Here is a 25,358-nt window from a genome sequence, read left to right on the forward strand (position 1 = left end):
AGCTAATTTTATAAACTTTACTTTTTTTTTTTATTTCAAAACCTAAACATCGGAGCTGACCACTACAGCTATATGGAGAAATAGCCTGATAGTGCCAGTATAGCACTGGCTTTAGCTTATATAGGAAAATTCTGGTGATTGGTTCCCTTTAACACCATAGGCATGAGATATTATAAATCTCATACAATAAAAAAAAAAAACAAAAAACACTGGTTTTTATTGGGTGACAAACACGGAGGAAGAACACCACATGTGAACACACCCATAGGTGGCTCTTTAAGGCTTCTACTTCTTGTCATGGATAGAAACTAATCCATTTTTCTTTACTGGTGCAATACAGAACACTCTCCCCTACTCACATGAGAACAGCACATATAACTGCAGGACTGTGCAGGTAAACCTCATATACATCTATACACACTGCATATAAGAAGCCAATTCTCAAAAAAAAAACAAAAAAAACAAACAAACCCCAAAACAGTGTTTTCTTCACACAAACCTCAGAGATTTCATCCTTTGCCTGCTGTAGTTTATCTGGCTTGTTGGCCCACAGCAGCCGCGCTTCGTTCTCCCTCTTTTTCTGTAAGGCTGACTGGGCATCCTGCCAGCGCTGCCAGGACTTCATGCGTTGGTCGAATGCACCCTGTAGTGAACACAATGAATTGCTGAAACAAAGCCTATACTGCAGAATGACTCAGAATGTGGCTGGCACAAAGAACGATCATGCTCTCATATATAAAAAAAAAAAAAAAAAAAATAAGTAAATGGGTTACACCATTAATATTTGGTAAGCACCTTTATTTGACATCTTACCTGACTGCTGGTGACGCAAATCTTCTGTAATAGCGTATATCTGATAGTACATTAGGATTTCCGACACCAGTACCCTGAATACCTTGTCATGAATATGGTTAGGCTACGTAGGGTGTGGTTCTTAGAGGGGTGCTCCAGGAATTGGACGAAAAATAAGTAACTAAAGAAAGTGCCATTAAAAGTAAGTTCCTACACACCTTTACTTTACAAATCACACTTGTTTTGTCTGGAGAGTCAATCAATTTAGAATTAAAATGGCTGTAGTCTTATTACACTGACAGAAACCTATCTTAGAATGTTAATCGGACACGTACCTGTAAGCATGTACAGTAGGAAGAGTCTCTGCTGTGACATGGAGATAACTTGACAGTACATGGAAGAAATTATCTAACGGTAACAGCAGTCACTCAGTAATTAGAAAGTCATGGTGGACAGCAGTGTGAGCAGACTCTTCTTACCTCAGCACCCCTGGTGTCTCCAGTATGATATCTGATAAAAAGTGGCTGCTGACACTGTTGTCCACCATGTCTAAGTCAGCACCCCTGGTGTCTCCAGTATTAAATCAGCTAGATATGGTGGACAGTAGTGTGAGCAACCTCTTCTTACATTAGCTCCCTGGTGTCTCCAATATTAGATATGTTAGACATGGTGGACAGCAGTGTGAGCAGCCTCTTCTTACCTCCGCACCCCTGGTGTCTCCAGTTTTAGATTGGAATATCACATCTTTCTACATATGAAGGGAGGGGGACACATGCTCACAGGCACCTGTCATAATAACAGGTTTCTGTCACTGTAAGAAGGCTGCAGTGATGTTAACTCAATAGTGATTACCTCCCTAAACAAAAAAAACATGATTCGCTAATTAAAGATATTTAGGAATTTATACTGGCATTTCCTTTAGCTTTTTATTTTTTTTTTATATTGCAGGAGAAACTAACAACATTTCTATATGTTAAAATGACAAAACATTGATTGATCTCTGCAGTGATTTGTAGCCTCATCTGGGCTTTCATTGACAGAATGCTGATCTTTTGTTCACCATGAATAACCTTTTAACTACAGGAGTTGACCAGGACAAAAGAAAATCAAACAAATCAAGTTTTAACAGATATCTGCCATTAACGGGCATCTGTCACAAAAGGGTATGATTGTCTGAAGAAAGCCCCCTATGGCCTTTTGTGACCCCAAAATCTTAAGTTTATGATCAACCTAATACAGGTCTGTGAAGAGGGCAGCAGCACGGTTGTAGTAAGAACATTTCTGGAATTTTATCTGACATGATGCTTTGACAGTTCGTGTTCTGGCCTTTCTTGCGCTGTGTGATAGCACAGGGGGACACATATCTGGCATGTTGTAGTCTGCTTTGCTAGCAGCTGCTTATCTTTAGAAATAAAGTTCATTAGAGACCCAGCAGCAGAAATTCTACGGCACTCTGTAAAAAATAGGGCAATTATTTGCCTTGTAAAAAAGAAGGGAATTTTGTTTACTTACCGTAAATTCCTTTTCTTCTAGCTCCAATTGGGAGACCCAGACAATTGGGTGTATAGCTACTGCCTCCGGAGGCCGCACAAAGTACTACACTTAAAAGTGTAAGGCCCCTCCCCTTCTGGCTATACACCCTCCCGTAGGAGTACGGATTCCTCAGTTTTAGTACCAAAGCAAGAAGGAGGAAAGCCAATAACAGTTTCAAAAAACAAATTCAATCCGATAACAAGATCGGAGAATTTAAGAAACAACATGAACAACATGTGCACCCGAAAAACGAAACCCTAAGAACAATAGGGCGGGTGCTGGGTCTCCCAATTGGAGCTAGAAGAAAAGGAATTTACGGTAAGTAAACAAAATTCCCTTCTTCTTTTTCGCTCCTAATTGGGAGACCCAGACAATTGGGACGTCCAAAAGCAGTCCCTGGGTGGGTAAAAAGATACCTCGTGATCGGGCTGTCAGGCAGCCCTTTCCTACAGGTGGGCCACCGCCGCCTGAAGGACCTGTCTACCTAGGCTGGCATCTGCCGAAGCGTAGGTATGCACTTGATAGTGTTTGGTAAACGTGTGCAGACTCGACCAGGTAGCCGCCTGGCACACCTGCTGAGCCGTAGCCTGATGCCGCAATGCCCAGGACGCACCCACGGCTCTGGTAGAATGGGCCTTCAGTCCAGATGGAATCGGAAGCCCAGCAGAACGGTATGTGTGAAGAATTGGTTCCTTGATCCACCGCGCCAGGGTGGATTTGGAAGCTTGCGATCCCTTATGCTGACCAGCGACTAGGACAAAGAGCGCATCAGAACGGCGCATAGGCGCCGTGCGAGAAATGTAAATCCTGAGTGCTCTCACCAGGTCCAACAGATGTAAACCTTTTTCAAATTGGTGAACTGGATGCGGACACAAAGATGGCAAAGTGATATCCTGATTGAGATGAAAGGAAGAAACCACCTTGGGAGAAAACTCTGGAATTGGACGCAGTACTACCTTGTCTTGGTGAAACACCAGGAAGGGAGATTTGCAAGATAACGCCGCTAGCTCGGACACTCTACGAAGAGACGTGACCGCCACAAGAAAAACCACTTTTTGTGAAAGCCGAGAAAGGGAAACCTCTTTCAAAGGCTCGAAAGGCGGCTTCTGGAGAGCAATGAGAACCTTGTTTAGATCCCAGGGTTCCAATGGCCGTCTGTAAGGAGGAACGATATGACAAACTCCTTGGAGAAACGTGCGTACTTTAGAAAGCCGTGCCAAGCGCTTCTGAAAGAATACGGATAGCGCGGAGACTTGACCCTTAAGAGAGCTAAGCGACAAACCTTTTTCCAACCCAGACTGCAGGAAGGAAAGAAAAATTGGCAATGCAAATGGCCAGGGAGAAACCCTCTGAGCCGAGCACCAAGCTAAGAATATCTTCCACGTCCTGTGATAGATCTTAGCTGAGGATGGTTTTCTAGCCTGTCTCATTGTGGCAACTACTTCATGAGATAAACCTGAGGCCGCTAGGATCCAGGACTCAATGGCCACACAGTCAGGTTCAGGGCCGCAGAATTCAGATGGAAAAACGGCCCTTGAGACAGCAAATCTGGACGGTCTGGTAGTGCCCATGGTTGGCCTACCGTGAGATGCCACAGATCCGGGTACCACGACCTTCTTGGCCAGTCTGGAGCGACGAGAATGGCTCGATGGCAGTCGGACCTGATTTTCCGGAGAACTCTGGGCAACAATGCTAGAGGTGGGAACACATAGGGTAGTCGGAATTGCGACCAATCCTGAACCAAGGCGTCTGCCGCCAGCGCTCGGTGATCGTGAGACCGTGCCATGAAAACTGGGACCTTGTTGTTGTGCCGTGACGCCATCAGATCGACGTCCGGCGTCCCCCAGCGGCAACAGATCTGCTGAAACACGTCCGGGTGAAGGGACCATTCCCCTGCGTCCATGCCCTGGCGACTGAGAAAGTCTGCTTCCCAGTTTTCCACGCCTGGGATGTGAACTGCGGATATGGTGGACGCTTTGCTTTCCACCCACGTCAAAATCCGCCGGACTTCTTGAAAGGCTTGGCGACTGCGTGTTCCCCCTTGGTGGTTGATGTACGCCACCGCCGTGGAATTGTCCGACTGAATCCGAATCTGCTTGCCTTCCAGCCATTGTTGGAAGGCTCGCAGAGCAAGATAGACTGCTCTGATTTCCAGAACATTGATCTGCAGGGTGGACTCTTCCTGAGTCCACGTCCCCTGAGCCCTGTGGTGGAGAAACACCGCTCCCCACCCTGATAGGCTCGCATCCGTCGTGACCACTGCCCAGGATGGGGGTAGGAACGACTTTCCCTGTGACAATGAGGTGGGGAGAAGCCACCAACGCAGAGAGTCCTTGGCAGTCTGAGAGAGGGAGACAGTCCTGTCGAGGGACGTCGACTTCCCATCCCATTGGCGTAGAATGTCCCATTGTAGAGGGCGCAGATGAAACTGCGCGAACGGGACCGCCTCCATTGCTGCTACCATCTTTCCTAGGAAATGCATGAGGCGCCTCAGTGAGTGTGACTGGCTCTGAAGGAGAGATTGCACTCCTGTCCGCAGCGAACACTGCTTGTCCAGTGGAAGCTTCACTATCGCTGAGAGAGTATGAAACTCCATGCCAAGATAAGTCAGTGATTGGGTCGGGGTTAGATGAGACTTTGGAAAGTTGATAATCCACCCGAAACTCTGGAGAGTGTCTAGTGCCACTTTCAGACTGTGTTGGCATGCCTCTTGAGAGGGTGCCTTTATAAGCAGGTCGTCTAGATACGGGATGACCGAGTGACCTTGCGAGTGCAGGACAGCTACTACTGCTGCCATGACCTTGGTGAAGACCCGGGGGGCTGTTGCCAGACCGAAAGGTAACGCTACGAACTGCAGGTGTTCGTCGTGTATGACGAAGCGTAGGAAACGCTGATGCTCTGGCGCAATCGGCACGTGGAGATACGCATCTTTGATGTCTATTGATGCTAGAAAATCTCCTTGAGACATTGAGGCTATGACGGAGCGTAGGGATTCCATCCGGAACCTCCTGACTTTTACGTGTCTGTTGAGCAACTTTAGATCCAGGACGGGTCGATACGATCCGTCCTTTTTTGGGACCACAAACAGATTGGAGTAAAAACCGTGACCTTGTTCCTGAAGAGGGACGGAGGTCACCACTCCTTCCGCCTTTAGAGCGGCCACCGCCTGCAACAGAGCATCGGCTCGGTCTGGTGGTGGAGAAGTTCTGAAGAAACGAGTTGGCGGACGAGAACTGAACTCTATCCTGTACCCGTGAGACAGAATATCCCTCACCCAACGGTCTTTGACGCGTGACAGCCAAATGTCGCCAAAGTGGGAAAGCCTCCCACCGACCGAGGGTGTGGGAATCGGAGACTGCAAGTCATGAGGACGCCGTCTTGGCAACGGTTCCTCCGGCTGTCTTTTTTGGGCGTGACTGAGACCTCCAAGAATCTGAGCGTCTCTGATCTTTTTGAGTCTTTTTTGACGAGGAAAATTGGGACCTGCCCGGTCCTCGAAAGGACCGATAACCAGACTGACCCCTCCTCTGTTGGGGTTTGTTTTGTCTGTGTTGCGGTAAGGATGAGTCCTTACCCTTGGAGTGTTTGATGATTTCATCCAAACGCTCTCCAAACAATCGGTCACGAGAAAAAGGCAAATTGGTTAAGCACTTCTTGGAATGAGAATCTGCCTTCCAATGTCTCAACCACAGGGCCCTACGCAAAACAACGGAGTTGGCTGACGCCACTGCCGTACGGCTTGTAGCGTCAAGAACAGCATTAATCGCGTACGACGCGAATGCCGCCATTTGCGAGGTCAATGGTGCTACCTGCGGGGCAAATGCACGTGTGACTGAGTCGACTTGCACAAGCCCGGCTGAGATAGCTTGGAGTGCCCATACGGCAGCAAAAGATGGCGCTAACGACGCTCCAATAGCTTCATAGATGGATTTCAGCCAGAGCTCCATCTGCCTGTCAGTGGCATCTTTAAGTGCCGCTCCATCTTCAACTGCAACCAAGGATCTAGCTGCAAGCCTGGAAATTGGAGGATCCACTTTTGGACACTGGGTCCAACCCTTGACCACCTCAGGGGGAAAAGGATAGCGTGTATCTTTAAGCCGTTTAGAAAAACGCCTTTCCGGATAAGCGTGGGGTTTCTGGATTGCGTCTCTAAAGTCAGCGTGGTCCAGAAAAGTGCTTAATGTACGCTTGGGATATCTGAAATGGATTCTCTCGTGCTGCGAAGCTGACTCCTCTACAAGAGGAGCTGGTGGAGAAATATTTAACATCTTATTGATGGATGCTATAAGATCATTAACTATGGCGTCACCATCTGGTGTATCTAGATTGAGAGCGGTCCCAGGATCAGAATCCTGATCAGTTACGTCCGCCTCATCACCCATAGATTCATCTCGCTGGGATCCTGACCATTGAGATGAATGTGAAGGCCTCTCATAGCGAGCCCGCTTAGGTTGCCTGGGACCATCGTCCGAGTCAGAGTCTTCACCCTGAGGTGTATGTGCCCGTCCCGGAGCTTGGAAGTAATTCAGCTGAGGGGGACCAGGGGGCAATGATTGCACAGTGTCCGTGGCCTGAAGTACAGGCCTAGCCCGCAATGTGTCAAGAATTTGTGACATAGTGAGAGACATTCTGTCAGCAAAAGCTGTAAACTCAGTTCCTGTCACTTGGACAGCATTCACAGGTGGTACACCCTGGGTCACGTCCAGCGGAGGTCCCGGCTGTGCAAGTGCCACAGGGGCCGAGCACTGCACACAATGGGGGTCATTGGAGCCTGCCGGTAGAAAAGTCCCACATGCGGTACAGGAAGCATATAATGTCTGTGCCTTGGCACCCTTGCGTTTTGTGGACGACATGCTGTTGGCTCTCTGCAATGTGAGAGAGTCTATAGCCAAAAGGCGACCAGCGCTATGCAGTACAAAGTATTTGCAGGAACAAAATACTAAGATTACTACTGGCACAAGAGGGGGTGAGCCCGGAGGGCTGCTTACCGCCCGCTGAATAGCGGGTAAGAGGCGCAGAATTCCTTGTCTGGGTCTCCCCGGCTCCCCTCTGCAGCTCAGCGTGTCAGCAGGAATGGCTGCCGGCGTCTGTGGAGAGGGGCGGCCCGTGGGAGTTCCCAAACAAAAGTGCGGGAAACAGTGTCCCCTCTGTGCCTATTGTGAGGGCTGGAGTATGTAAAAACGACTCCAGCCCTCAGCGCTGATGCACTGACCAGCGTCCCGCCCCTCTCCTGACTGGCAGGTCTGGGGGCGGGAACGAACGGAACCAGGCTGCAAAAGCCGGGGACTCGAGTTATCAGCGCGGCCGCCGAAAAAGCGCGGCCCGCGCTGAAGTCCCCGGCGCACCACAAGTGCCAGCCGCGCCGCAGTCCCAGCGGCCGGCGCGACCGTTCCCCAAAAGTGTGCCCGCTTCAGCGAAGCTGAAATGAGGCCATGGCACAAGCGCCGCAGCGCTGATGTCCCCGGCGCACTACAACACCCAGCATGCTGCGGTGTGAGCGCGAAATGCACGGGGACACAGAGTACCTTGAGGAAGCAGGGCCATGTCCCTGATGTACTCCGCTCCAATCCAGCATCTTCTCCAGGGGCTGTAGATGGAGCACGGTCTCAGTGCCTGGAGACCAGTAAATCCCACTTCACCCAGAGCCCTGTAAAAAGGGATGGGGAAGGAATCAGCATGTGGGCTCCAGCCTCCGTACCCGCAATGGGTACCTCAACCTTACAAACACCTCCGACATACAGTGGGGTGAGAAGGGAGCATGCTGGGGGCCCTGTATGGGCCCTCTTTTCTTCCATCCGACATAGTCAGCAGCTGCTGCTGACTAAAAACAATGGAGCTATGCGTGCGTGTGTGACCTCCTTCGCACAAAGCTAAAACTGAGGAATCCGTACTCCTACGGGAGGGTGTATAGCCAGAAGGGGAGGGGCCTTACACTTTTAAGTGTAGTACTTTGTGCGGCCTCCGGAGGCAGTAGCTATACACCCAATTGTCTGGGTCTCCCAATTAGGAGCGAAAAAGAAATTTAAGGAATCCATAATTTTTTTGAAGCTGAAAAAACACAGATTATTTTGACTATTTCACAGTTTACAGGGAATGCAGCTGATGTCGCCATAAAAGAATTAGGGCTGTACACATGTTTCACTTATAATCATAATGGTTTGTTACTGTTTTTCAATGTGTCCCTAAGGCTGTGCGCGCACGTGTGCGTATTGCATGCAGTTACGCTGTGATGTGCACCGCAGCACAACTGCATGCGTCCTGTGTCCCCAGCACAATCTTTGAAGATTGTGCATGAGACGTGCGCACGTGGCGTATTAGCACGCAGCGATTCGGCTGCTGCCCGAAGCGTGCGTTCTAATAAGTGACATGTTACTTCTTTCGTGCGGTTTGCATGCTGTCTATAGGGAGAGGCAGCATCCAGAGCGCACAAATTCTGCAGGCACCAGGCGCTTCAGAACGGAACTTTTCAGCTGCGCTCTGAAGCGGACCTTTTGTGTGCGGTGCAGAGCGCACACGTGCGCACATAGCCTTAGAACTGTTGTCAGTCCGTGAGCTTTTGACAGGCTGTCCAGAAAAAAAATAAAAAGCCAAGTTGGCAACCCTGCTCATCAGTTCACAAAGTATAGAAAGTGGCTAGTTATAACACATACATGGCACACTGCCACTTTCTGTACTATCACTAAAATATCAGTGTCTACTGCATACAGTTATTAACCATAGGCACACCCCAACTAGGGCGAATACTGGGTATTTTTTTTATCCTTTGCCATTTTCAAATGAGAGTTCAGTTATCTGCTGGCATCATTAGGCCCAGGTACCCAGCGCATATGCCTCAGATGTACCATGGGAATTGCCAACCTGCGGTCTACCACTCAATAGAGGCATAGTCAGCACTGTGTACTCAAGAAAACAAGTTACTTACCCCTCCATAACTTTATGTGGTATGAAGCCATCCATAGCACTGCACCTCTATGGAGGTGTATATACACACGTGGTCAAAATTGTTGGTCCCCCTCGTTTAATGAAAGAGAAACCCACAATGGTCACAGAAATAACTAGAATCTGACAAAAGTAATGATAAATAAAAAAAAATCTATGAAAATGAACAAATGAAAGTCAGACATTGCTTTTCAGCCATGCTTCTACAGAATTTTTAAAAAAACAAAAAACTCATGAAATAGGCCTGGACAGAAATATAGAAATGATGGTACCCGTGAAAATGTGACAAAAGGGACATGTTAAATCAAGGTGTGTCCACTAATTAGCATTACAGGTGTCTTGTAATCAGTCAGTGGGCCTGTATATAGGGCTACAGATACTCACTGTGCTGTTTGGTGACATTGTGTACCACACTCAACATGGACCAGAGTAAGCAAAGGAAAGAGTTGTCTCAGGAGATTAGAAAGACAATCATAGACAAACATGTTAAAGGTAAAGCTTATAAGACCATCTCCAAGCAGCTTGATGTTCCTGTGACTAAAGTTGCACATATTATTCAGAAATTTTCAGATCAATGGGACTGTAGCCAACCTCCATGGATACGGTCGCAGGAGAAAAATTGATGACAAATCAAAGAGACGGATAATATGAATGGTAACAAGAGCCCAGAAAAACTTCTAAAGAGATTAACGGTGAACTGGTGAACTTCAAGCTCAAGAAACATCAGTGTCAGATCGCACCATCCGTTGTTGTTTGAGCCAAAGTGGACTTCATGGGAGACGACCAAGGAGGACACCATTGTTGAAAGAAAAATCATAAAAAAAGCCAGACTGAAATTTGCCAAGCTACATGTTGACAAGCCACAAAGCTTCTGGGAGAATGTCCTATGGACAGATGAGACAAAAATTGAACTTTCTGGCAAGCCACATCAGCTCTATGTTCACAGACGGATAAATGAAACATATAAAAAAAAAAGAACACGGTCCTTACTGTGAAACATGGAGGAGGCGCTTATGTTCTGGGGCTGCTTTGCCGCATTTGGCACAGGGTGACTTGAATCTGTGTAGGTTACAATGAAATCTCAAGACTATCAAGGGAATCTAGAGAGAAATGTGCTGCCCAGTCTCAGAAAGCTTGGTCTCAGTCACAGGTCTTGCAACAGGATAATGACCCAAAACACACAGCTAAAAACACCCAAGAATGGCTAAGAGGAAAACATTGGACTATTCTAAAGTGACCTTATATGAGCCCTGACCTAAATCCAATTGAGCCTCTTTAGAAAGAGCTGAAACATGGTGTCTGGAAAAGGCAACCTTCAAACATGAGACACCTGGAGCAGTTTGTTCTTGAGGAGGAGAGGCCAAAATACCTGTCGACAGGTGTAGGAGTCTCGTTGACAGTTACAGGAATCGTTTGATTGCCTCAAAAAGGTTGTGCAAACAAAATATTAAGTTAAGGAGGAGGGCACTATCATTTCTGTCCAGGCCTATATCATGAGTTTTATTCATTTTTTTTTACATTCTGTGGAAGCAGAAAAGCAATGTCTGACTTCATTTTCATAGATTTTTTTATTATTACTTTTGTCAGATTAAAGTTATTTCTGTGACCCTTGTGGGTTTTTCTTTCATTAAACGAGGGGTACCAATAATTTTGACCACGTGTGTACCTTAGTTTTTAACCCTGGACAACTCCTTTAAGACCTAGTCAAAAGTAGAATTTTTTTGCTTTTATTCCCACTGCCTGCTCCCCGATTATTCTTTTTTTTGCTTTTCTTTTTAAGTTCACCATAGGGTTCCAGAGATATCGGCCTTCTTAGTGTTACTCTTTATGGTCTGTACTAAGGGCTCTTTACTCACATGGTAATAGCCCACGGAATTCTATGAGATACGGCCCTTTCATAAAGGCCAATTAAATTAGCAGTCAATAAAAATGTCCATATTTCTGAAATTATATGACAAATAAAAATAAAATAAAAAAAAAAACCAAAGTACTCAGGAAGGCAGCAGGTATAAAATAAAGGCAAAATCTGGACACTTCTGACAGGTCCTTTTGAAGACTACACTTGAGCAAAGGATGTTAGAATGTTTCCAGGCTGCACCTTAAGTTGGTGTAGTTTACAGCCATATTATTTATCACGGCACCCGATTTCCAGGTATGGGTCTGGATGACTGTTATGGGGGCCTCACATCCATATTAGTTTGCACTGCACTCCATTTCCTAGTCCGGCAGTATACCCAACCTACATTTTTTTGGAACGTCCATGTTTGACTATTTCTGCTCACTCACCCGGACAGCAGAGAGGATACGGATATAGTCGGCCAGCAGCTCTGCCAGAAGGTAGAAGTCACTGTTGGCCTGCTCCTGGTGTAGCTGCTCTATCTTCTCTTCTACCTCCGCGAGCTGGGACAGGGCCCGGGAAAGCGCAGTGTTATCCTCCGAGCTCCCCAGCATAGCCAGGCTTTTGGCAAACTGAGCAGTATTCACAGCAAGTTCTGCAAAAACAACAACAAATGAACAACAGACATGATGAGAGCGTGAGATATTTCAACAGTAAGGCTCTTTCCAGACTGAGGTTTTTTTTGCAGTTAAACGTATATTTTGGAAACGTTTCTAATGTATACATTTAATGGAAGGCTGTGTCGACCGCCATAAGGTGGCAAGTATCACTACTCAGAGGACTCAATGTGGTACTTTATGCCAGCGACTGGAAAAGCACAACCAAGTGAAAAGAAGGGAATTTTGTTTACTTACCGTAAATTCCTTTTCTTCTAGCTCCAATTGGGAGACCCAGACAATTGGGTGTATAGCTTCTGCCTCCGGAGGCCACACAAAGTATTACACTTAAAAGTGTAAAGCCCCTCCCCTTCTGCCTATACACCCCCCGTGCATCACGGGCTCCTCAGTTTTGGTGCAAAAGCAAGAAGGAGGAAAAGTTATAAATTGGTTTAAAGTAAATTCAATCCGAAGGAATTTCGGAGAACTGAAACCATTCAACATGAACAACATGTTTACACAAAGAACAACAGCCCGAAGGGAACAGGGCGGGTGCTGGGTCTCCCAATTGGAGCTAGAAGAAAAGGAATTTACGGTAAGTAAACAAAATTCCCTTCTTCTTTGTCGCTCCATTGGGAGACCCAGACAATTGGGACGTCCAAAAGCAGTCCCTGGGTGGGTAAAATAATACCTCGTAATAGAACCGTAAAACGGCCCTTTCCTACAGGTGGGCAACCGCCGCCTGAAGGACTTGCCTACCTAGGCTGGCATCCGCCGAAGCATAGGTATGCACCTGATAGTGTTTCGTGAAAGTGTGCAGGCTCGACCAGGTAGCCGCCTGACACACCTGCTGAGCCGTAGCCTGGTGCCGCAAAGCCCAGGACGCACCCACGGCTCTGGTAGAATGGGCTTTCAGCCCTGAGGGAACCGGAAGCCCAGAAGATCGGTAAGCTTCGAGAATTGGTTCCTTGATCCACCGAGCCAGGGTTGATTTGGAAGCTTGTGACCCTTTACGCTGGCCAGCGACAAGGAGAAAGAGTGCACCCGAGCGGCGCAGGGGCGCCGTACGAGAAATGTAGAGTCTGAGTGCTCTCACCAGATCTAACAAGTGCAAATCCTTTTCACACTGGTGAACTGGATGAGGACAAAAAGAGGGTAAGGAGATATCCTGATTGAGATGAAAGGGGGATACCACCTTAGGGAGAAATTCCGGAACCGGACGCAGAACCACCTTGTCCTGGTGAAACACCAGGAAGGGGGCTTTGCATGACAGCGCCGCTAGCTCAGACACTCTCCGAAGTGATGTGACTGCTACTAGGAAGACCACTTTCTGCGAAAGGCGTGAGAGAGAAATATTCTTCATTGGCTCGAAAGGTGGTTTCTGAAGAGCCATCAGCACCCTGTTCAGATCCCAGGGTTCTAACGGCCGCTTGTAAGGAGGGACTATGTGACAAACCCCCTGCAGGAACGTGCGTACCTGAGGAAGTCTGGCCAGGCGCTTCTGAAAAAACACAGAGCGCTGAGACTTGTCCCTTAAGAGAGCCGAGCGACAACCCTTTTTCCAATCCGGATTGAAGGAAGGAAAGAAAAGTGGGTAAGGCAAATGGCCAGGGAGAAAAACCCTGATCAGAGCACCAAGATAGGAATATCCTCCACGTCCTGTGGTAGATCTTGGCGGACGTTGGTTTCCTAGCCTGTCTCATAGTGGCAATGACCTCTTGAGATAACCCTGAAGACGCTAGGATCCAGGACTCAATGGCCACACAGTCAGGTTGAGGGCCGCAGAATTCAGATGGAAAAACGGCCCTTGAGACAGCAAGTCTGGTCGGTCTGGTAGTGCCCACGGTTGGCCCACCGTGAGATGCCACAGATCCGGGTACCACGACCTCCTCGGCCAGTCTGGAGAGACGAGGATGGCGCGGCGGCAGTCGGACCTGATCTTGCGTAACACTCTGGGCAACAGTGCCAGAGGAGGAAACACATAAGGGAGTTGAAACTGCGACCAATCCTGAACTAAGGCGTCTGCCGCCAGAGCTCTGTGATCTTGAGACCGTGCCATGAATGTTGGGACCTTGTTGTTGCGCCGGGACGCCATTAGGTCGACGTCCGGCATCCCCCAGCGGCAACAGATCTCCTGAAACACGTCCGGGTGAAGGGACCATTCCCCTGCGTCCATGCCCTGGCGACTGAGAAAGTCTGCTTCCCAGTTTTCTACGCCCGGGATGTGAACTGCGGATATGGTGGAGGCCGTGGCTTCCACCCACATCAGAATCCGCCGGACTTCCTGGAAGGCTTGCCGACTGCGTGTTCCCCCTTGGTGGTTGATGTATGCCACCGCTGTGGAGTTGTCCGACTGAATTCGGATCTGCTTGCCTTCCAGCCACGGCTGGAACGCCTTTAGGGCTAGATACACTGCCCTTATCTCCAGCACATTGATCTGAAGGGAGGACTCTGTCGGAGTCCAGGTTCCCTGAGCCCTGTGGTGGAGAAAGACCGCTCCCCACCCTGACAGGCTCGCGTCCGTCGTGACCACAGCCCATGATGGGGGAAGGAAGGATTTCCCCTTCGACAGAGAAGTGGGGAGAAGCCACCACTGAAGGGAAGCCTTGGCTGCCCGTGAAAGGGAGACGTTCCTGTCGAGGGACGTCGACTTCCTGTCCCATTTGCGGAGAATGTCCCATTGAAGTGGACGCAGATGAAACTGCGCAAAAGGAACTGCCTCCATTGCTGCTACCATCTTCCCTAGGAAGTGCATGAGGCGCCTCTGGGGGTGTGACTGGCCTTGAAGGAGAGATTGCACCCCTGTCTGTAGTGAACGCTGTTTGTCCAGCGGAAGCTTCACTATCGCTGAGAGAGTATGAAACTCCATGCCGAGATATGTCAGTGATTGGGCCTGTGTCAGATTTGACTTTGGAAAATTGATGATCCACCCGAAACTCTGGAGAGTCTCCAAAGCAATGTTCAGGCTGTGTTGGCATGCCACTTGAGAGGGTGCCTTGACCAGCAGATCGTCTAAGTAAGGGATCACCGAGTGTCCCTGAGAGTGTAGGACTGCTACCACTGCTGCCATGACCTTGGTGAAGACCCGTGGGGCTGTCGCCAGGCCGAAAGGCAGTGCCACGAACTGAAGGTGTTCGTCCCCTATGGCGAAACGCAGGAAGCGCTGATGCTCTGGTGCAATCGGTACGTGGAGATAAGCATCTTTGATGTCGATTGATGCCAGGAAGTCTCCTTGGGACATTGAGGCGATGACGGAGCGGAGCGATTCCATCCGGAACCGCCTGGTTTTTACGTGTTTGTTGAGCAGTTTTAGGTCCAGAACAGGACGGAAGGATCCGTCCTTTTTTGGTACCACAAACAAGTTGGAGTAAAAACCGTGACCCTGTTGCTGAAGAGGAACAGGGATCACCACTCCTTCCGCCTTCAGAGTGCACACTGCCTGAAGAAGAGCATCGGCTCTCTCGGGGGGCGGAGATGTTCTGAAAAATCGAGTCGGAGGACGAGAGCTGAACTCTATCCTGTAACCGTGGGATAGAATGTCTCTCACCCATCGGTCTTTTACCTGTGGCAGCCAGGCGTCGCAAAAGCGGGAAAGCCTGCCACCGACCGAGGATGCGGTGTGAGGAGGCCGAAAGTCATGAGGAGGCCGCCTTGGGAGCGGTTCCTCCGGCGGTCTTTTTAGGACGTGACTTAGACCGCCATGAATCGGAGTTCCTCTGATCCTTTTGAGGCCTTTTGGACGAGGAGAACTGAGACCTTCCCGCGGGCCGAAAGGACCGAAACCTCGATTGTACCTTCCGTGGTTGAGGTCTGTTTGGTTTGGACTGGGGTAAGGATGAGTCCTTTTCCTTGGATTGTTTAATGATTTCATCCAATCGCTCACCAAACAGGCGGTCGCCAGAAAATGGCAAACCGGTTAAGAACTTTTTGGAAGCGGAGTCTGCCTTCCATTCACGTAGCCACATGGCCCTGCGGACTGCCACCGAATTGGCGGATGCTACCGCCGTACGACTCGTAGAGTCCAGGACAGCATTAATGGCGTAGGACGCAAACGCCGACGCCTGAGAGGTTAAGGACACCACTTGCGGAGCAGATGTACGTGTGACTGCATTAATCTGCGCATGACAAGCTGAGATAGCTTGGAGTGCCCAGACGGCTGCAAATGCTGGAGCAAAAGACGCGCCGATAGCTTCATAGATGGATTTCAACCATAGCTCCATCTGTCTGTCAGTGGCATCCTTGAGTGAAGCCCCATCTTCCACTGCTACCATGGATCTAGCCGCCAGTCTGGAGACAGGAGGATTCACCTTAGGACACTGAGCCCAGCCCTTGACAACGTCAGGGGGGAAGGGATAACGTGTATCCTTAAGGCGCTTGGAAAAACGCTTATCTGGACAAGCTCGGTGTTTCTGGACTGCCTCTCTGAAGTCAGAGTGATCCAGAAACATACTCAATGTACGCTTGGGAGACCTGAAACGGAATTTCTCCTGCTGAGAAGCTGACTCCTCAATTGTAGGAGCTGGTGGAGAAATATCCAACACCTGATTGATGGTTGCTATAAGGTCATTCACTATGGCGTCACCATCAGGTGTATCCAGGTTGAGAGCGGCTTCAGGATCAGAATCCTGATCTGCTACCTCCGCTTCATCATCCAGAGAGTCCTCCTGCTGAGACCCTGAACAGTGTGATGAAGTCGAGTGAATTTCCCAGCGAGCCCGCTTAGGCGGCCTGGGACTGCGGTCCATGTCAGAGACCTCACCCTGGGACCCATGGGTCACCCCAGGAGCACTTTGCTGCTCCAATTGAGGGGGGCCTGGGGTCAATGATTGAACAGTGCCCGGGGCCTGAGTTACCGGTCTGGACTGTAAGGCTTCTAGTATCCTAGCAGACCATTTATCCATAGTCTCAGACAGTTTGTCAGCAAACACTGCAAACTCCGTCCCTGTCACCTGGACAGTGGTAGCAGGTGGTTCCACCTGGGCCACCAGTAGCAGAGGCTCCGGCTGAGTGAGTGTCACAGGGGCCGAGCATTGCACACAATGAGGGTCAGTGGAACCTGCCGGTAGTATAGCCGCACATGAGGTACAGGTTGCAAAGTAAGCCTGTGCTTTGGCACCCTTGCTTTTTGCGGACGACATGCTGTTGTCTCCTCTGAGTACAATCCAGGAGGGTATATAGCCAAAAATCAACAGTGCGACCGTACAGTGTAAATGTATAGCATATAAGCATATATATATATATGAACACTCCGGCACTCAGTGGGGCCAGCACCTCAGGTGCTGTGTGATCACCAGATTCCCTGCCTGGGCCTCCCAGAGCCTGTTGTCTCTCCTCTCCAGCGTCAGAAGTGCTGACAGGAATGGCTGCCGGCGTTCTGTGGGGAGGAGGAGGCCGTGGGCGTGCCCTAGAAAGTGCGGGAATCTGGAGCCCCACTGTGCTGAATGAGGGGGGAGGAGGATACAAAGTATGCTCCAGCCCTCAGCGCTGACGTCCTGTGCAGCGTCCTGCCCTTCCCCTGACTGACAGGCCTGGGGGCGGGAATATGCGATACTAGGCCGCAAAAGCCGGGGACTAAAGTTATAAGCGCGGCCGGCATATAAGCGCGGCCGGCGCGGTAGTCCCCGGCGCACTAACACACCCAGCAGTGCTGCAGTGTATATGGCACAAGCGCTCCATGCGCGGTCCCCCAAGGGGACACAGAGTACCTCACAGTAGCAGGGCCTTGTCCCTGACGATACCCGGCTCCTGTCCAGCAGATTCCCCAGGGGCTGCGGAGGGAGCACGGTCCCAGTGCCTTGAGACCGATTAGGATCCCACTTCACCCAGAGCCCATTAAGGGATGGGGAAGGAAAACAGCATGTGGCTCCTGCCTATGTACCCGCAATGGGTACCTCAACCTTAACAGCACCGCCGACCAGAGTGGGGTGAGAAGGGAGCATGCTGGGGGCCCTGTTATGGGCCCTCTTTTCTTCCATCCGACATAGTCAGCAGCTGCTGCTGACTAAGATGTGGAGCTATGCGTGGATGTCAGCCTCCTTCGCACAAAGCATAAAAACTGAGGAGCCCGTGATGCACGGGGGGTGTATAGGCAGAAGGGGAGGGGCTTTACACTTTTAAGTGTAATACTTTGTGTGGCCTCCGGAGGCAGAAGCTATACACCCAATTGTCTGGGTCTCCCAATGGAGCGACAAAGAAAATACGGAAACCCCGGTGCACACAGCTAATTGGGGGCAAAATAGCCCTCCATCCAGGAAAAAAGGGTATAGATGAGTTTAATGCCTATGATGGCAATGCACACGTCTGATCTGTAATAGGTCTGTCTTCTGGATCAATAAATAGAGATGGTTAAAGAGGTATTCCCATCTCCTAGATCATATGCCAATATATAGTAGGTGAAAATACTAATAGCACGTCTCCAAATAGAAATGTAATATATCCTATTTCTTCTGATATAGCCATGTCTCTTACCTCATGTGTAGGGTATTAAAGCAGCTTAGGTATCCAAGGTTATGAGTGATAATAGCAAGGACTAAAACTTAACTTTTAATCTGACAATAAAATCAATATTAAGGTGCTTGTGCATAAATTGCACAATTTATGCACATGCACCTTAATATTGATTTTATTGTCAGATTAAAAGTTAAGTTTTAGTCCTTGCTATTATCACCATTATATTTTGGACTATTGGGCACTATTTTTTCTGCTCGGCAGAATTTGCTATTATATCCAAGGTTATGACCATGAGCAACTAATTGTCACTATAAGAGTGGACATAACCATGGATACCTAAGCTGCTTTAATGCCCTGCACATGAGGTAAGAGACATGGCTATATCAGGAGAACTATACTACATTTCTAATTGGAGGGATTTGCTAATATTATTGTTTTGCCTACTACATATTGGGATAGGTTTCTGGAGATGGGAATAACTCTTTAAAGTGTATGTTACCAACAGGTAAATATAATATATATCCTGCACCAAAGCCCATCTCCCATTTGTTTCAAAAGTAATAAATACGATAGTTCATACAGATTTTTCTTTATCTATTGCACGAAGATAAATAAGTGACAAGCCACTCAAAGTGGTTTTCATTTGGAAACGGCATTGGTTTAGCACCAAAATTTAGATGCATGCCACATGAAACTGCAAATAAGAAAATAGATATTTTGGTCTGAAAAATCAGCCGTGTTAGCATACCCCAGTTTCTAGGTCAATTAAAGCAACGGAACAATGATATACCATCCATGTGCAACAAAGTACCTTTCCTGTGGTTTACGAGAGTCTCCACCACAGCATGAAGTTTACGAAGATGTTGTTCTTCACATTCCACCTCTTGCAACTTGTCCTCAAACCACTAAACATAAAAAAAATAGTAAATGACAGTACCTGTAACCTTGAGAAAGGCAATGTAAAAATACATAAACACCAGACCAAAAAACGTCCTTATTTACAAACATCTATGGCAAAACTGCATTTATTGCATCCAAAAGAACGTGATAGGAATATAGAGGGTATAATGGAGTATGGATAACAGAATTGTTTTTCATTCGAGACAAAAAACAATATGCAAGCTGCTAACGAGCGAGCTAAAGATGATATTGTAATATTGAGGTTAGTGCCAAATTATCGTGAAATACAATAAGTGGTCCTATGTTATGGGCAACTTGTTCTTATATTATGGTTGTGACATGAGGTGTCTCAAGTTAAAGAAATACAGACAAAAGCTGCAGCTTAGAATGATGACTACTGCACGCAATAAGTACAATACTCATTTATTTCTCGGTTTCATTACACTAAATACAATCTTGGGATTCATTTCATAAAAGGTCATTATTTTCTTTAATATACATTTTGGGCACACCTACTGAAAATTTTGCAAATTAGCATTCTTCTTCTGAACAAAGCCAAATATCAGTTTACTGAACAGCCTGCAGCACGTTACAAAAACGACTAACAGTTTTATTAAAAAGCTGGAATAAGCAACACTGCCACTAGGTGGCGATAGTGCAGTGCGTAAGCAATTGGAGGAGTTCTTGAATGTAGAATGCATTGGAACAATAGTATGTTAAAGGGAATCTGTCACCAAGTTTTTGCCGTCTAATCAGAGCAGGATAATATAGGGGCAGAGATCCTGATTCCAGCGATGTGTCACTTACTCGGCTGCTTAGTGTAGTTTTGATATAATCACTGTTTAAATCAGCAGATTATCATTAGAGGACTACTTGTCCTGCTGCCAGGTAGTCCAGCATATTCATGAGCTCTGTATAACTGCTAGATATGCAGCAGAGATTTTATCAAAATGATAGCAAACAGCTCAGTAAGTGACATCACTGGAATTAGGGTCTCTGTCTCTATATTATGCTGCTCTCAGATGTGGGAGCAAAAAAAAAACAAACAAAAAACAGGTAACAGATTCCCTTTAATAATAATACAAATTACATTTTTACGGAACAATATATGTAAGTGGGGATTAAAGGGAACATGTTAGCAGGTGTTCCAAATTTAAAACTAAAGCCACCACCTTTATCAGCTTTATTACTGCAGGCTATCCACCTATGGATAAGACCTGAACTCCCCCTGCATATGCCGAAAACTATCATACTTCTAGCATATGGTGTGGTCTGGTCTAATGGGCATCTTTTCTATTCTCTGCGCCGCCTCAATCCTAGCAGCTCAGAATTTATGATGTGTCTTACAGTATCCACAGATTGCATCAAATCTTGTACCTGCACAGGCACACTGTGCTGCCACTCTTAAAAGGGGTATTCCCATCTCCAACATCTTATCCCAATATGTAGTGGGTGTAATAATAATAGAAAATACCTCCAATCAGACATGTAGCATTGTTCTCCTGATTCACTATGTCGTCTACCTCATGGTCAGGGCATTGCAGGACCTTAGGTAACCATGGTTCAGACCACACACAAGTAGCTGACTATATGCGTGGTAGTAACCATGGATACCTAAGGTCCCTGCAATGCCTTGAACATGAGGTAAGCAACATCGCTAATCAGGAGAACTATACTACATTTCTAATTGGAGGTATTTGCTAATATAATTACACCCACTACATATTAGGATAGGATCTGAGAGATGGTAATACTGATTTAAAGCAGAACTTAGTCCTGTACTACACGGGCGCCAACACTGACTTCACTTCCGGGTTATAGGTACCAACAGATTATACGACTTTGCTCTGCCCTACTTCAACTGCGCAGGTGCAAGACTGGCAGTGATCTGTGGATGACGTACGACGTGCCAATCTTTGGATGCATTAGGATGCGTTATCCACATCAATTGAGCCGTGAGAACGGCAGCTGCAAGGATTCAGGAGGCTCCAAAAAATAAAAAAAAAAATAAAGAAACCTCTTGGACCGAACCACGCTGTATGCCAGAAGTATTTTTTGGCACATGAAGGGGAAATTCAGAGCTGAGATATAGAAAGACTGCAGTAATAGAGCAGATAATGTTTAGTTTACATTGGGAAAATCATGTTCCCTTTAAAAGGACACAGTAGCTATAACTTTCAACTTTTAGAGTTTATCAAGTCCAAAATGAATGTGTGTAAGCCAACAAATCAAGATCTGCTCCATACATGACAGCCTGCTCTCCTGATCTATGTGTCTCACAATAGTAGTACCCAATTTCATTACAAAGAATCTGGATGCTCACTGAGATCTATATCTGGCCCATAGATCTTAACACCTCATTTACATATTTAGAAATGTGGATTACTCTGGAATAAAACATCGGATTGCAGATATCAATGTATCATTCTATTCAATTTTCTATAACCTACATGCCCATATAGATGGCTTAGGAAATTTGAGCCCCCTGACAGATGCCCTTTAAATTAGGTAAAAATAACTCACGCTGTTCTTTGGATGAAGCAAAAACTATCTGATGGTACAAGCTGTACATATTGCCATGAAGCAATTCACAAACGTCTTGGCCATTGACCGCACAACACAAAAGTTGATATTACATTTTTCAAGTATTGACACTGCTCTAAAAAGCTTAAAAATCAGGATCCAGCACTTACAATGTCAGACTCATTCATCTTTATGGTCATCTTGTTGACAGCATCAGTGGCTCTATTGAACATCTTGAGGAGACCAGCTCCACTCAGAGTTTGAGTGCTGACAGCACGGGGAAGCTACAAGAGGAAAAACCTTGGTTGAAAAATTATAAAGTCACAATGCAGACCTAAAATGCGAGGTCTAAGGTGATTTAATGCAAACATCAATAATGCATAGTTAAAATGGAGTATCAATTAAGCATAAGCCACAGAAACATAAGCAAAAAAAAAAAGGATTTTTGATATTCACTGTAAAAAAAAAAAAAAAAAAAAACAAACCAAACAACTTTCTTGCAGCCTCATTTGGGACAGGAAATGATTGTTCAAGTCTGTTGCCACCAGGCGCATGACACTAAGGCCTAAGCCACACAGCATGAAAATCAGAGCGAGTGGAATGCGATGTTTTATCGCATTCCACTCGGACCAATATTAGCCTATGTGCCAGCACACATGAGCGATTATTTTCTCAGTCCCAATCGTACCGACAAAACAATCGCAGCATGCTGTGGGTGCAATGTGAGTCTTGTTTCTCTTGCACACATTCAAGTCTACGTGGTGAGAGAATAATCGCACTGCACTCGCAGTGCACCGGTGTAACGCGAGTGCAGTGCGAGAATGGCAATAGCTGGCAACGGAGGAGAGAGGGAGATATATCCCTCCCTCCCCAGCGTCTGCCCGCCCTTCCTCAAAGCCAGCCCACCCCCCGCAGCTGTGGTCCGATCGCATGATCAGACCTTAGTCGCAGTGACACTCGCATGACGCTAGACTCCTGCTGTGCTGCCAGCGTGAACAGAGTGTTATGCGAGGATCGCAGTAGATCCCCATCTGGCCCCGACCTAAAAATACATCTTGGGAGGAGAGAGAAAAAAAAAAAAAGTTGGTTCCTCCACAACACGCTACACCTGCTTTATGTACTGCTAGCTAAATCAGTTACTGCAAAAATAATAGGAGAAACAAAGCAAAGACTATCCAAAGAAGAGAGGGTCCTTGGTCTCCCAATAAGCTACAAGAAAGACTTTTAAGGGAACCAATCACTAGGATTTTCGTATATAAGCTAAAGCCAGCGCTATACTGGCACTGTCATACTGATTCTATACATACCTGTACAGGTCAGCTCCGATGTTTGGGTTTTGAAATCAAAAAAAGTTTATAAAATTAGCCGCTTGTTGAGTGACAGTTGCACTGGAGCAGATAATATATTCATAGTTATCCCTCCCTGTGTTAAAATTAGCATAAGCATAATACCATCGATTTCACTTTTTACTAGGAAGGACCTGTGTGAGGTCATACCCATGTGACCGGAAGGGGCGGGGCCTCAGCCAACAAAGCTGGATACCAGGTCACATGGGTATGACCTCACAGGTCCTGCAAGAGACAAAGTAAGTCGTTTGTATAATACTTATGCTAATTCTAGCAGAGGGAGGGGATAACTATGAATATATTATCTGCTAAAGTGCAACTGTCACTCAACAAGCAGCTAATTTTATAAACTTTACTTTTTTGGATTTCAAAACCTAAACATCGGAGCTGACCACTACAGGTATGTATAGAATCTGCCTGATAGTGCCAATATAGCACTGGCTTTAGGTTATATACGAAAATCCTGGTGATTGGTTCCCTTTAAGGCAAATACCAAAAATCCTCTTTCCTTGGACACCTCATTGGGTGACACAGGAATCCATAGAACGTCCCAAAGAAGTCCTTGGAGTGAGAAAACTTATATTGTACAAGAAAAAAAAATATAATCTTTTAAGTTACCACTCGAGCAACTGCTGATTGCAATACCCTTATGTCCACCAATGGCAGGAGGTATGATCTCTGAAGATGTGGACTGAAGACTTATTAGCGGCATTAAAGAGTAGAGGAACAGACGCCTGGAATTGTATGACCCAGGAGGTTCCCCCGCCTGGGAAGAGTAAGTGGTGTCCAAGCTGGTGGTGCTCTGGCTTGGCACGATCTTCCAGAATGGCAGATCGAATACAGCAACCAATGTTAACCCTAGATGCTCTCAGACCTTTGCAAGGGCATATCATGATGACAAACACAGTACCCAACTGTCTGAATGGAATCAAGAGGGACAGGTAGTGCTGCATAGGTCTTACCACATAAGATTGTTTAAGACCCTTTCAGTAAAGTGGCAGACGAAGCACATAAGGAAGGAGAGCTCTCTCTTCACTAAGGTGAAAGGGAGAGAACACATTAGGGAGAAAAAAGGGTGCCGGACACAAGCCCATCCTGCCATGTATTGGGAAAGTGACAGGCGAGACACACCCTTTGGAGCCTCACCTGATAGAAGAGAACGCTAAAAAAAAAAAAAAAACACCTCGTCAGAAAGCCAAATATGTCTCTGATTTGATAGAAAGGAGGAGACTATAAGGGAGCACAAAACCAAATAAAGGTCAAGCAAATAGAGGGGGGTCAATTCAATGGCTTAGAGTTGATATTGCCCTGGTGTAAAGTTGAAAACTGAGGCTTAGAAGTCAGCTTCTGCTGTAAAAGCATGGGCAAAAGATTGGCCCCTACGAGCCAACATTGGCTCAACCTGAATGCAAAAATTACAAAAAAAAAAGACGACCTAGAAGCGGTTAGATTCTCACTTACATTACATTCAGAAGAAAGGCCTCTTTGCTGTAAGTTTTTGTGCCCTAACCATAGTCAGGCAAACCTAATCAGAAGGCCCAAAGCCACAGGAGTCCCAACGGTAAATTAGATGGCCAGGAATTCAGGTGGAAGGAGGAGTCCCGGTGAAAGAGCTATCTGGATGCTATGGGTAGTACCAGGGAGCATCAGCAATAAAGAATCCTGAATATAGCCAGCACAAAATGGGGCAAGAAAGAACTCTGGCCCTTCTACATTCGATGGGAATCTGTTTTTTTGCCCTTACCTCTCCCTGGTGATCTGGTCTTTGTAATGTGATCACAGAGATGCAATCACTGCCATGGTAACCCTGGGTCGTCACCATGACGTCCCCGGTTTACTGAGCTACGGATCGCTTCACAGACCATTTTGGATGCATGGTGTGTGAGGTAAAGCGTTAGTGCTGGGAGTGCAGCACTGACACATAATCCACTGCAGTGATTGAGCACAGGAGTGGATTCACATCAGTGATCAGAAAGGAGAAAAAACGCAGAAAGAATTGATATGCTGCAGTTTTTTCTGCACCATGAGCTCAGCAATTTAGGATTCTCAAACTTTGCTGGGATGCTCTTTTCCTTGCAGTATTGATTAAAATGTGCAAGAAAAAACGAATTGAAAACCGCAGCATGCGCACACAGCCTTAGTGTCATCCTCCTGCCGCAGATTTCACTCATGGTTTCCGGTGTCCGCCAATGAGGTGTTCAAGAAATTATACAGCAAGGAGAATTAAAATCACCTCCCATCATGCACTCCTCTAGTCACCTGGCCGCTGCAGCCAATCACAGACTGTCCTGGTAATGACAGACGCTGTCACGCAGAATGGGCGTCTGTGATCGGCTGTTGGAGTAACCTTTAATCTGCCCATGCATTCTTGATACTAGAATA

At 47.0% G+C, this 25,358-nt stretch overlaps 1 protein-coding gene across 1 annotated transcript in view; it reads right to left on the bottom strand.

Moving 5' to 3' along the window:
• LOC142303848 (sorting nexin-1-like) overlaps positions 1-25,358 on the bottom strand; it is a 101,418-nt gene that overhangs the window by 21,312 nt on the left and 54,748 nt on the right. Inside the window, exons 9-12 of the mRNA XM_075345643.1 lie at positions 21,801-21,914; positions 19,019-19,112; positions 11,551-11,756; positions 500-643 (exon numbers count right to left, since the gene is read on the bottom strand). Coding sequence (XP_075201758.1) covers positions 500-643; positions 11,551-11,756; positions 19,019-19,112; positions 21,801-21,914 — 558 coding nt within the window. The remainder of the gene's footprint in view (positions 1-499; positions 644-11,550; positions 11,757-19,018; positions 19,113-21,800; positions 21,915-25,358) is intronic.

Source organism: Anomaloglossus baeobatrachus, chromosome 4 (genome assembly GCF_048569485.1).
Source record: "Anomaloglossus baeobatrachus isolate aAnoBae1 chromosome 4, aAnoBae1.hap1, whole genome shotgun sequence".
NCBI classification, from domain to species: Eukaryota; Metazoa; Chordata; class Amphibia; order Anura; family Aromobatidae; genus Anomaloglossus; species Anomaloglossus baeobatrachus.